Source organism: Eptatretus burgeri, chromosome 9 (genome assembly GCF_056783735.1).
Source record: "Eptatretus burgeri isolate ZD-2024b chromosome 9, Ebu_testis_v1, whole genome shotgun sequence".
Taxonomy (NCBI): Eukaryota; Metazoa; Chordata; class Myxini; order Myxiniformes; family Myxinidae; genus Eptatretus; species Eptatretus burgeri.
This window is the reverse complement of record NC_140969.1, coordinates 3,041,307-3,054,487: the sequence shown is the minus strand read 5'-3', so window position 1 is coordinate 3,054,487 and position 13,181 is coordinate 3,041,307. Positions and strand designations below refer to the sequence as shown.

General features: G+C 35.7%; 1 protein-coding gene across 3 annotated transcripts in view; it reads left to right on the top strand.

Annotated features, from left to right (window-relative positions):
• LOC147019441 (thyrotropin receptor-like) overlaps positions 1-12,704 on the top strand; it is a 100,751-nt gene extending 88,047 nt beyond the window's left edge. For 2 of the 3 annotated variants that reach the window (XM_085893951.1, XM_085893952.1), the window contains one exon: positions 9,645-12,704. In XM_085893951.1, the coding sequence (XP_085750077.1) occupies positions 9,645-10,139 (495 nt within the window). In that variant the 3' untranslated portion in view covers positions 10,140-12,704. The remainder of the gene's footprint in view (positions 1-9,644) is intronic. The other variant, XM_085893950.1, reaches the window with a different exon arrangement.
• Positions 12,705-13,181: the final 477 nt, after the last annotated feature.

The following is a 13,181-nucleotide window of genomic DNA, read 5'->3' as shown; positions in this document are numbered from 1 at the left end:
TTGAGAAATGTAATTTAACATTCGGCAAGTTTTTAATATTTGATGTTAAGTGAGATCATGGACTTGCCATAAACTTTTATGTGTCAAGAAATCTGATATGGGTTCTGGGGGATGTATGAATTGTTTTAGTGAATGAGATGTATTTTTGATGTGTTAGGAATGGCAGAAATATCTCCAGATGCCTTTGAAAGTTCATTTATAATTAGATGTGTCATCGTGAGCATTGTTGTGAAGAAAGACAGGAATAAAGTTTGGGGGCTTGTTATTAAGATTACAATGGGAATGAGCTGGATCTCCATGTTTTCCAGTAAGATGACAATGATCCCTAACTTTGATCTCTCCCTCAATTTTCTCCTCACAATTATGACAGATACTGTTCTTTCTAAATTCCTTTTTCTCTTCCTTTGTTAATGACATTGGTTTATAGGTTTTCACCATTATTTCTCTTCGTCTTATACAGTCTTTTTCCAATCATCTTACAAACTCCTCTGAGGCATTTTCTCCTCTATAAAGTTCTAACTTGTATTCATCACCAACAGATGATTTTATATAATAACAGAAACCACAGGGAGTATGTTTTTGATATTTATTTGTGTGTGATTTATTTGGATTTGGAGAAACAGTATCTATCTTTTCAAGGATACTTTCAAAATCAGCATATATCACAAACAGATGTTTTATAGATTTGTTTAAATCTTTGAATGATATGTTGAACCTGCTTTTGGTAAATTTATTACGGTTGATTTATGATTCCAACAATATTTTGAATGTTTATTTAATCGTTCTTTTGTATGAAAGGAGTTGAGACATCTCTTACAAGGATACGTTTAACATTTTCCTCCTGAAGAGTTGTGATTTGGTTAATCTTGATAAATTTTTGATAAAAGCATAATGTGATTTTTCCTTTGAAGTAAAGTAGAGAAGGTCAATGTGTGTTTCATCATTTTTATAGTTGTTTGAAATTTTTAATATCTGAACTTTTTTGTATCCATTAATCCATATACATTAACAGATATATTATTCATTTTCTCAAATTTAGGAATATCTCCCAATGACATTGGCAACTTTAAATCTTTAACATTTAATGTATTCTCGTATTTCTCATAATGTTCAACCCTTTCAGGTTTCCATTGTGGAGGATGTAAGTGAGCAAGAACAGACCATAGAAAACATTTATTATCTTTGTTTTGAATATTAACAACCGCTTTCTTAAGTTTTATCTCTTTTGGTAAATCAATATAAGAAGAAGCTTGAAGCGGATCTGATTTTAAGATGTGTATATCTAAAAATATATTTTTGGAATCGCAAATCGACTACCTACTACAGTATTATCAACATCTTGTTCTTGTCTCTGGAGTTCATTGTAAACATCACATCTTACAAAATCTTGAAATGATGAGATAAAGTGAGGGTTTGTCCTCATATCGGGAGTAGTTTCATCACCTTCTCTTACCATATTCAATTTTACTCCCATATAAAACTTTTAACAAGTTTTCATTTCACTTAATGTGTTTTTAATTATAGTTTCAATACTTTGTTTAACCATATCAACAGCTTCAATGATTGAAAATGGTCCAGGGTCTTGAAAGCGAAACAATCTTATTTTTATGTCCTTCAAATGCCCCATCAGTGTTTTCAATGGAGAATTTAGTGGCACCTTCCCTTTCTTCATTCTTCTTGTGTTTGTGTGGTTGAAGGTGTTTATTATAATTTTTAAAAAGAATATCATTATCACATCTCTCACAATGTTTTGTTTCTTGGTCAAGTGGAGATATTTGTCTGAAAAGATTGAATGTGTGTTTGTTGGTTTGAAGGGGTTTTTTATGACATTTATATTCATGATTACAAACATCGCAGTACGTTGTATTCACCATATTTATATAACAAAACTTTGCTGAAAATAAAATTTTCTCGATGAAAATTCCATTTAATTTATAGGTGAATCTGTGCTTGAAACCATTTTATTCTCCAACTTTTTTCACTGAATAAATACAATGGATCAAGACACAAAAGACAAGTTTCAATCAACCTCTTCATTTGTAGAAGATACTGAGAAATATGTTGAGGATGTAAAATTGAATAAAGATAAAGATAACAACTATTGTATAAAAACAATTATGGTGAATAATATGAGTTCTTCAATTTCCTTCAGTGGAAGGGCTTTTAGTATATCTGGAAGAACATCAATTAAAGTAGCTCGAACAAAAGTTTCCCCTCTCCTTCTGGCAATATATTCAAAACTAGAAAAAGCGATGAAACTAGAAAACGTATCAAAAAAGAAAAACCTCATGGTTGAAGCTTTAGAAAGAAAAGAAAAGACCATCTCTAATATGCAAGGTGAAATTTGTATTTTTTTCAACAACCCTAAACATATAAATCCTGATGAAATAAAGGATGTTAATATATCAGGTGAAATGACATTTTGTTCAGTAGTAGTTAAGGACCATTTTAAAATTACCTTTAATATAAAAAATGTAGTAGTTGAATCTGTTAATGAAAAAAAGTATATAGATATAGATGGTAATGTTTTTTTCTACTGATTAAATATGAGTCATTATTCAACTGTAGATTTTGAAGATTATGAGATGATGATAGTATCTCTGTTGGAACAGAAGACAGTTATGATACTGAGAGTTTGTGTTCAAACAATAGTTATGAAAGTAATTTTATCAATGATTGTGAAAGCACCAATGAAAGTTCCGAAGATGAATTTTATTTGAAGTAAAGTTTTACTTTATAAATATGAATAGTTTACGAGATTTTGAGCCTCTTGAATTTCCTGATTCTCCACATGACAAATTTAAGAATTGTCCTGCGTGTGAAAGACGGGGATTAAACACAGAGTTAAAAGCCTATAAACAATGTATGTTCTGTGATTATCTTCTAATTAATGATAATAAAAAATATAAAAAGGAATAGAATTCTTTGAGATTTACACCAAAAATGAATTACTTTACAAGATTGATTCGAGAAATGAATGTAAAGTATGAGGGTGTTAATACACCTTTTCTTATAAGAGAAGAGATTGAACAAATGGCGGTCATGTTTCGTGGATTGATGATTTATATTATTAACAATTGTCATTTTCAGGGAAATATCAACAAAAGATATTGAATAAATAAAATAATGGATTATCTTGAAATTAAACCTGAACTTAGGATAAAACAGAGTTTCTAAAAAAGCCAATAAAAAATTAAATAACCTGTTTTCCAAATATATAAATGAATGATTTTTTTACCCATTTGTGAAAATAAGATAAAATTTAACAACCATAAAAATCTTCCAAATTCATCAAGATGTCTCAGTTGGTTCAAGCGGATGTGGAAAAACTTGCTTCTTTTTAAAGATGCTCCTTACTCCCAACTTTTTAGATTATGATAATTTAATAATTTTCACAAAGTCAAGTTTTCAACCTGAGTATCAACTCCTCTCACAAGGTTTTAATGCTGGTCTTCAGAAAGAAGATATAATCGGTTTATTTAAACTTCAAAACAAACTAAATGATTACAACATTGAAGATATAATACAACTATTTTGTGATACACAGAGATATAAAAAGAAATCAAAGCCAATAATTTGTATTCTTAGTGACAATATGGATGATATACCTTCTCCCCAAGATTTGGATAAATCAAAAAAGACCTCGTTATCTTTGATTGTGTTAATGAGAGAAACCAAACAGTAATGGATAGCTACTACACAAGAGGGAGACATTCTTCTTGTAATTGTATTTATCTTAGTTAATCATACTTTCAACTCCCTCGTCGCTCAATAAGAAACAATGCTAATACTTTTATTTTATTCAAGTTAAATTCAATAGATATAAACAATTTTTGGAGAGACAATTGCTCTACATTATGTAGTAAAAAAGGAATTTGGGGATTATATGAAGCACAAAACTGAAAAATATAAATATGTTGTTGTGAAACAAACAAGAAGATATTAAAAGATATATTTTTTATTTTATAAACAATTACATATATAAATGACAACCATAAGTATTAATCGTGTGGGTAAATCTGCTTCTGGAAAAAAAACTTTCATAAATCAAGGTTCTTGAATGGTAAAAATGAAAATATTGTTAAAAAAAAATTTTTTGAAGCTTTTTTTTTTGTGATTTTTTTTTATTTTTTTTTGTGATACCATGTGATTCATATTGCATCTACAACAACTAGAGCAATGTGACCTGGAGAAGTAGAAGGTGTAGATTATAACTCCATTTCAGAAGAGGAACATGCGATTGAGGAATGAAGGCCAAATATTTGAGGTTTCTCTTGGAAAAACAAAATATTCACATTGTAACAGTGAGTTACAGAAACTAAAATCTGGTGGTCTTGGGATATTAGAAACTAACCAAGAAGGAATGAGACAAATTATTAAACATCTGAGTGGTGATGAAGTTAAAATTTTGTCATTCGGTTTTGATGTTGATGAAGAAACACAATGTAAGCACATGAAAAGCAGAGATACAAGTATTGGTGAAGAATATATTACAACTCATATTAATGTTAATAAAGAATTTGATGAAATATTTAAAGAAAAGGATTTATTTGAACACATCTACTTTAATGATGAAGAAAGGGAAAATTTCCCTGTTGACCTTTATAATTCAGTGAATGATATTTTCCAATAAATAAATGTATGCGAAAGAAAGAGCACGAAGATTTCAGGAGCATCGAGTTGGTTTCAAAAGTTGTAAAACAACAGGAAGACATAATATAAAGAAGAAACGCAAACAGAAACTAATGGGTGAAGAAGCATTTGAAAGAAAACTGGAGAAAATTTTTAAACCACTTTAAAAAACTTACCAAGAAAAAATTATTATAGATGCTTCCACAGTTCCCACAATAGAATATACTCCTAAAAAACTTCAAATATTAAAATATTTCAGTCAAATGATGTAGGAAGAATTAGAGCATATAGGAGAATTACAATATGATGATGAAGGATTATTTCAACAAATGGAAGAGATTAATCAACCCCCTGATTATATTGTGAAGGCTTTTCAAAACAATGAATATTCAGTGGATTCAAAAACCAAAGCAGGACTCATTCCAACAGAACAACCAGCAATATTTCATCTTGTTCAAGAAACGGGATTGATATTTAATGATGAATTAAGGTTCTTAAGTTCTGCTCAACCCCCTGTTAAACTAACTCCGAGATTAACGTTTCTTCGAACAAAAGATGGAAAACAAGGTTCAACTGTGAGGGATGAATCAAAGTATTTTGATAAACCATTGAATATGAAAAATAAGGATGATATAGTATATATTGATCTGCTGCACTCTCTTAATTATAGGGTTAGTCTATCTTGTAAAAGTAGGAAGAATGAGAAGGAGAAAGACATTACTCAGGATTCAAGTAGGCTTGTTTCAGGTGTTAGTTTTCTTCCAAATGACCCATCACAATTAGTTAATAGACTGTTATTGCTGTTAGGTCATAAGAAGGCTGGAAATAACAATTGTTTCAATGAAGCATCAGCCATTTTAGACCAGTTGATGAACATGAAAACAATTAATAAATGTCAATACAAAGACATATTTTCTCATATTAAATAAGATGAGAAGCACAATCCTTAGTTTTAATTTCACAACAAGCGACCACACATCTTCATTCCCATACCCACTACAACTTGACGCAACAAAAGAATACGAGGCGTCTTTATTTTCTATGGAAACTTCTCATACCTTGTTTAATACCTCCGAGAAAAATGACAAATATAGTTATAATCCGGGAAGTGGATACAAAACGATAACAGTTTCACCAGGAGCATATGATATTTCTCAAATATCTTCCGAAATTGCTCGCCTTATGAAAGAACAGGGTGATGAACCCAAAAATATTTTTATAGATATTCAAAATCGTACTTCAAAATCAACGATGAAACTAAAAAATAACACAAGGTTGATTTCACAATTGATAATTCCACTGGTCTACAAAAATATAGTTTTTTTTTTATTGCATTGACTTTGAAGACTGTTTTTGGCTGCTGAATCCAAATCTGAGCTCAAATTTGCTCTATCACATAAAGTTTTTGTGCTATCTGTATGCTCCATAGTCATGCATTTTTACAAAAGTTGACCATCCAGTCTGGCAATCTTGGTGGGGATAAAACAGCAAAAGCTTGATTATTCCGAGTACCCGTAGCTGTAAACAGCCCCTATGGTAAACAGCCTGCCATGAGCAAAGTGGAGTTATTGTCTGATTCTCTTAAAAGAATCAACGTATGCATCAGTAGTTTACGTCTATGATGTATTTATGATTTGCAACTGTGAAGACTACCTAATCTGCTGTTAAGACTCTACCTCATCTCGCGAGTCGTGAGCATTACCGTATTACGCGATTCTCAGTGGGTGGGCACAGCTGACTCAGTGGGGTTGTTTATACCGGTACCTGGTACCTTACACTGTAAGCTAGCTAGCTATATCTACACCTTCAAAGAGAAGAAAGTGCTGTAACGACCCAGATATCTTCTGCTATATCTGTGGATGCTTCACTTTAGCACCTCAAAGACGCAATATCACTACATTCGTCAAGAGAGTGTACCGTGCCTACTTTAAAGTACCACTTGGAGACCAGGACAAAAACTGGGCCCCTCATAAAGTATGCACGACTTGTGTCGAAACTCTGAGATCATGGTCTCAAGGAAAGAATGCTAAGCTCAAGTTTGGTGTGCCGATGGTTTGGAGAGAACCAAAAAACCACCTAGATGACTGCTACTTCTGCCTTGTAAATGTCAAAGGATTTAATAAGAAAAACAAACAATACATGAAATACCCTAGCATACCCTGTGCTATATGGCCAGTTCCTCATTGTGACGAAATACCTGTACCTGTTTTTACTGAGCTCGCAGAGATTGATGAGGAAGCACTTACTTCATCCACATCTTTATCCGATGATGATGATGATGAAGAAGCAGATGCAGAGTACAAGCCATTGGATTCGTTTTTTGATCAACCTTCTCTGTATAGTCAGCCTGAATTGAATGATCTGATCTGAGATTTGAATTTGCCAAAACAATCTGATGAGTTGTTGGCTTCCAGACTGCAAGAGAAAAATCTTGTCAAACCTGGCACAAGTGTCTCATTTTATCGCAACAGAGAGGCAGAACTGAGGAAGTACTTCCACTCTGATGGTCAACTTGTATACTACAATGATGTTGAAGGGCTTCTTCTCGCTATGGGATTGCCTGCGTATCATTCAAGTGAGTTGAGACTCTTTATTGACAGTTCGAAAAGAAGTTTGAAATGTGTTTTACTTCACAATGGGAACATCTATGGATCCATCCCTATAGGACACTCAGTGACCCTGAAGAAGAAGTATGCAAACATCAAGGTTGTACTTGAACGATTGAAGTACCACGATCATGAATGGTTGATCTGTGTGGATTTGAAAATGGTGAACTTCCTTTTGGGGCAACAAGGAGGTTACATCAAATACCCTTGTTACCTATGCTACTGGGACAGTATGGCTAAGGAGGAGCACTGGGTGAGAAAGGAATGGCCATCAAGGAATAGTTTGATACCTGGTGACAAGAACATCATTAATGAACCACTGGTTGATCGGAAAAATATCATCCTTCCACCATTGCACATCAAACTCGGTCTGATGAAGCAGTTTGTTAAAGCTCTTGATCACACTGGAGACTGCTTTGGCTACATTTGTTCAAACTTTCTGAGTCATAGCGACGAGAAGAAAAAAGCAGGGATATTCGACGGACCTCAGATCAGAACATTACTCAAGGACCCACACTTCTTTACGACGATGACCGCTGTCGACGCTTGAGCATGGAATGCATTCACGAATGTGGTGCAGAATTTTTTAGGATACAAGAAAGATGACAACTACTGAGAGATTGTGGAGGAGCTGCTCCTTAGTCTGCGAGTGCTGGGGTGCAGAATGAGCATCAAGGTGCACTACTTGCACAGTCACCTGAGCGAGTTTCCAGATAACCTTGGAGATGTAAGCGAGGAACAGGGTGAATGTTTCCATCAAGACATTAAAGTGATGGAAGAAAGTTATCAAGGTCGTTGGGACTCAAATATGATGGCAGATTACTGCTAGAGTTTGATGAGGGATGTCCCAGATGCTGTACATAAGAGATTGTCCACAAAGAGGAGGTTTACTATGTTGTAATACGATTACACCTGTGCCTTTGGATACTTACGCTTTCAAGTACCGTTAGTTATTTTGTTATATTCGCATATTTTTGCATTTATTGCTGCATTCTGAATGTCATGAAAAGTCACAAAACTCAGAAAAATGCTTTGAGCTTGAGTGATGCCTTGTATTTAAAGTGATGTACACCATGTTAAGGGGAACTTTTTCCGCCTATATATTTAACTTAGTTTAGTGAAATTTGTAAACTTTTCATTCATTAAAAATATCGAGAAAATGTGTAAAAATATGTGCAAGCAAGCATGAATTATATGTTAATGTATGATTAAATATTGTAATTGAAGTAGGTACCTTTCATTGTAAACATTTTTGCATCTATCGATCTTCTAATCGAGACACACAGAGAGAGACAGAGGGATAATTTCTCACCTTTGACTCGACTCATTCAAGGTCAGAGGACGTGAGAGGACTTCTTTCCAGCCAACAATAATGTCATTCAGTTCTCTTCTGAACGATTGAATGTTATGTCTTTAAGGAAGTCATTCCTTTTTTTGCTACTCGTCGTGATATTCAAACGCCTCATTTTCCGGATCAGTTATCAACGATGTTCTAATTGGGGCCAACCTGTTAGAAAAAAAACGTACAATAATTATTGGTTGTATAATGATTTAATTCTGTATCAAACAACAAATGATAAATTGGTTTAAGGATCTCACCTCTCATCTTGTGAGAAAAAATTGATCCGCAAGGTCGGAGTACTCCTCTGCACATTCCATTCTCTGAATAAGACATACGAAGTTCGCGTCTGGTATTAAATAGGCCGAGTTGATGACTCGTCTCGGAAATTACACAACAATGGGGTTTTCAGGGTGTGTCTCATAAAGGAAATGACTTCGGGCTTTTTTGGCTTGGTTCGGGTGTGAGGGCCGAAATAGAGATTTTATATTTTCTTTCATTTAAAACTTACTTTAAAATATATTATTTTTGTCAAAAGTTGTTTTTGTTTGCTTTTTGCTAAACTTTGTTGTGTTAGTGTTCTGATGATTTAAGATATAACCATGAGAGACATGGACACAGAATACTTCCTCATTTTCACAGCACGACTGTGCTCTTAAAGGCACTTCCCAATTTTATAGAACCGAAGGAGGGATAGTGAACTTCCCTTTATTTCGTGCTTGAACAGATAAAGTGAATATACTCGATGGAAATGAATCTTAAAATAAAATTAAATGAGTCTCAATTTTACATTTGCTTGTATGGGAGGAAAGAGGATAGGTGGGGAGGAAATGTGTCTCCTAATCCTCGCTTTTGGGGCTTGGGTAAGAAAGTTTTTCCCTTTTCCCCCATTCATTTGAATGGGCGTCCCAAAAACCCCATTTATCATCTACTAAAGTCGTCACCCTTTCTGAGCTCATTCTGCTCTTTTGTGTATTGCTGACCGTTGTTGATTGACTTGATTTAATCTGTAGTTCAGTTAATTGCAGGAAATTGTTTAACGCATTGATGGTGGGTGTGTTGTGTAGGTTAGTATCTGTTTGCCGATGGACGTGGAACTCCTTGCATCACAGGTCTACATCGTTGGCATTCTTGGCCTCAGTGTCCTTGCCTTCTGCGTCATCTGTGCCTGCTACGTTCACATCTACCTCACCGTCCGCAAACCGAACTGCGTCGCAGGCAATCAGGACATGAAAATGGCCAAGCGCATGGCTGTGCTCATATTTACCAACTTCACCTGCATGGCACCTATCGCCTTTTTTGCTATTACTGCAGCACTCAAAAGCCCATTCATCACTGTGTCGCACTCCAAGATCATCTTGGTCATCTTTTACCCACTTAACTCTTGTGCAAACCCATTCTTGTATGCTCTCTTCACACAACCCTTCCGCCGCGATCTCTTCGTCTTGCTCAGTCGCTGTGGTCTGTGCCAGACTCGCGCTCAGCTCAGTCGTGGTCAAGTTGTCACATTGGGTGCCCCATGTACCCTTGGGCATAACGGTTGCTGCACGTCCAGTCTGTGACCGAGCGCAACGACAACCACCATCGCCACACACAAACCAACGCCCTATACCAACTCGCCGTCCTGAGTGGCATCACGTAGTTCAGTACAGTAGTTGATTGTGACCCTTCGGAAATGTTCCAAGACATGTCAAAGTGGTTTGATCCAATTTAAGTCAGGCAACACTCTTGCATGACTAATGTAGATTTTCAACCCTGTCCAAAATGTTCACAATAAGACATCTTTATGAAGCACATTCTACTATCCCGTTTGGAAAAACCATGCACATGCACATGGGGAGGATGAATCTCAGGTTTGGGTATGTTTTCACCTGTGACGTGTCGCAGGTCTGCAAGAGCTCCATGTGGTTGTTGTTATTGGTGTTGCTGTTGTGGTTCTTGTTCGGGGTCGATTTTTGAAATGTGCATCCATTGGTCGGACAGCTGCCGGACCACACCCACATTTGTCGCTTGACTCCACCCACCACGGCACCCAAACCGCCATCTTGGTTTTCTGGTGGGTCAAAAACATCATGCCTGTCGGCCTCTGCTGATTATACACTGCCTGGGTTTGTTGCGTCAGATTTCCATTGGCTTTGTTTGGGGTCAAGTGTTACTCTACTCATGATGAGTGACCCCCAAAAATCGAATCAATGTCGAATAAAAATCATGAGGAAAGTTTAATCAAACCCGTCGGCAAGCACGGTATGCACCTCCTTAGAAAATAGTGATGTAATTTTAGAACGATCTGATATTGGGGTTAAACAATCCATGACCATGTGACCGATCAGTTCGTACTGATATAACCATGGTGGAGGTTGAAATGGATGAGGGGTGTCGAGTTCATCTTTCAATGCGGCGCAGTGAATGTGTGTTTCCCAATCGGCCCGTGACCCGGTTTTGTCTCAGGTTGTGACCACAGTGCGGTCATTGTTGTTGCAATACTCTTGGCAATGTAGTGTTGTTTTGTTATTATTTAACAAACGTGATGGATTCATTGTGAGAAATTGTCTAGGGGGGAGATGGAACAATTTCTGCCAAATTTCCACTCACAATAAATAGCTTGTCCCTTGTTCATGATTGAAGGTGAATATTATTTAGTTAACGTGTTCGGTGGGTGGCTCCATGGTCGACGGTTAATTATCCTGTGTACGCGAATCGAAAAGTGGGGTTCAGGAATTGTCTGTCTGTCTGTCTATCCTTCCGTCCACAAAAGTCAGTTAATGATGGAGAAACAACTTAATGTAATTTGAATGTTATATTTTGAACGCACATCGTGAACATGAATCTGAAAATTAACCTGGAGTTTCACAGTACAGTACTTTGTCTCTGAATTCAGCCCGATCACACAAGGTAACTTTTTTTTGTTTTTACTCTGCCTGTCTGACAGTGAAACAAAATTTAAAATCATTCCTCACAGGAAAATTACTGTTTTTATGGACGTCATAAAGAACACAAACAACAAGCACTGACAACTAATGTAACATCATAAATAAAGTGGTGTAAAAGACGCTGCATCAACGGCAGTCAACTCCCAAAAAACTTTTTATCTACAACTTTTAAAATCATTATTTTATTTCAATTCAATCATACACTTGAACACTGCAGAATACAAATCTCCTTTTTGGCTTCAAAGTATTATGGAGGCGATTTGTGTTCCACACTCTTCAAGTGTATAATTTAATTTAAATAAAGGTTGAAAGAGGTTTAAAGGCATAAAATCAATTAATTCTGAGTTTTACCGCCGTTTTCCCCAGTGTCTTATTACATCACCGTATCTAACAAGTTACATTAGTTATTCGTGCTTGTTGTTTGTGACTATTACAACATCCTTCACCACAGTAAGTTTCCTCTTTGGAATGATGTTTCCATGTTGCTGTTAAGGAAAAAAAAAGTCAATGTCTCTTTCAATTATGATGTTCCATCTTAGCTCAGTCTTATTACATATTGATTGAGTGATTGGTGATCTGAGTTGAGGATAACTCCTTGAAAAGTGGTGATCTGAGTTGAGAATAACTTCTCAAAAAGTTGTATTCTGAGTTGATATCAACTCAGATCACCACTTTTAGAGGAGTTAACTCCTCGGAAAGTGGTGATCTGAGTTGAGGATAACTCCTTGAAAAGTAGTGATCTGAGTTGAGGATAACTCCTTGAAAAGTGGTGATCTCAGTTGAGGATAACTCCTTGAAAAGTGGTGATCGGAGTTGAGGATAACTCCTTGAAAAGTGGTGATCTCAGTTGAGGATAACTTCTCAAAAAGTTGTGATCTGAGTTGATAACTCCTCGAAAATTGGTCATCTGAGTTGAGGATAACTCCTTGAAAATTGATGATGTGAGTTGATAACTCCTCGAAAATTGGTGATCTAAGTTGAAGATAACTCCTTGAAAATTGGTGATCTAAGATGAGGATAATTCCTCGAAAATTGGTGATCTTCGATGAGGATAACTCCTTGAAAATTGGTGATCGAAGATGAGTATAACTCATCGAAAATTTATCTGAGTTGAGGAAAAAAAGGAAATTTAACTGAACCCCAACTCTCCGTGCATACATAATAAATAGATTACTCCTCGAGTTGCACAAACAAGGTTTGCTGTGATTTGTAAAAAGGAAATCAACCATTAACACAAATTAAAGCCTCGAATGTCGATGCTCCTGGGTATTGAAGTGTGTGAAGAATGAAGGTAAAGACACCTTCCGAGCAACGAAGTTTGCCACGATGAACGAACCGAGTCGTTTTGGTATCAGAACATACAAAGGAAGAAGAAGAGTCTGTTGGGTAAGATTAAATGTTGAACCACACAATCATGGAGCCACGGATCATTCAATCACTCCTGAACTCAAACAAAGAATTCGTGAAAGAATTTGGCAAAAACTCCTTTTCCATCATTCCATCACTCGATCATTCCATCATTCCATCACTCGATCATTCGATCACTCGATTATTCCATCATTCGATCACTTGATCATTCCATCATTCGATCACTCGATTATTCGATCATTCCATCATTCGATCACTCGATCATTCCATCAGTCGATCACTCGATTATTCCATCACTCGATCACT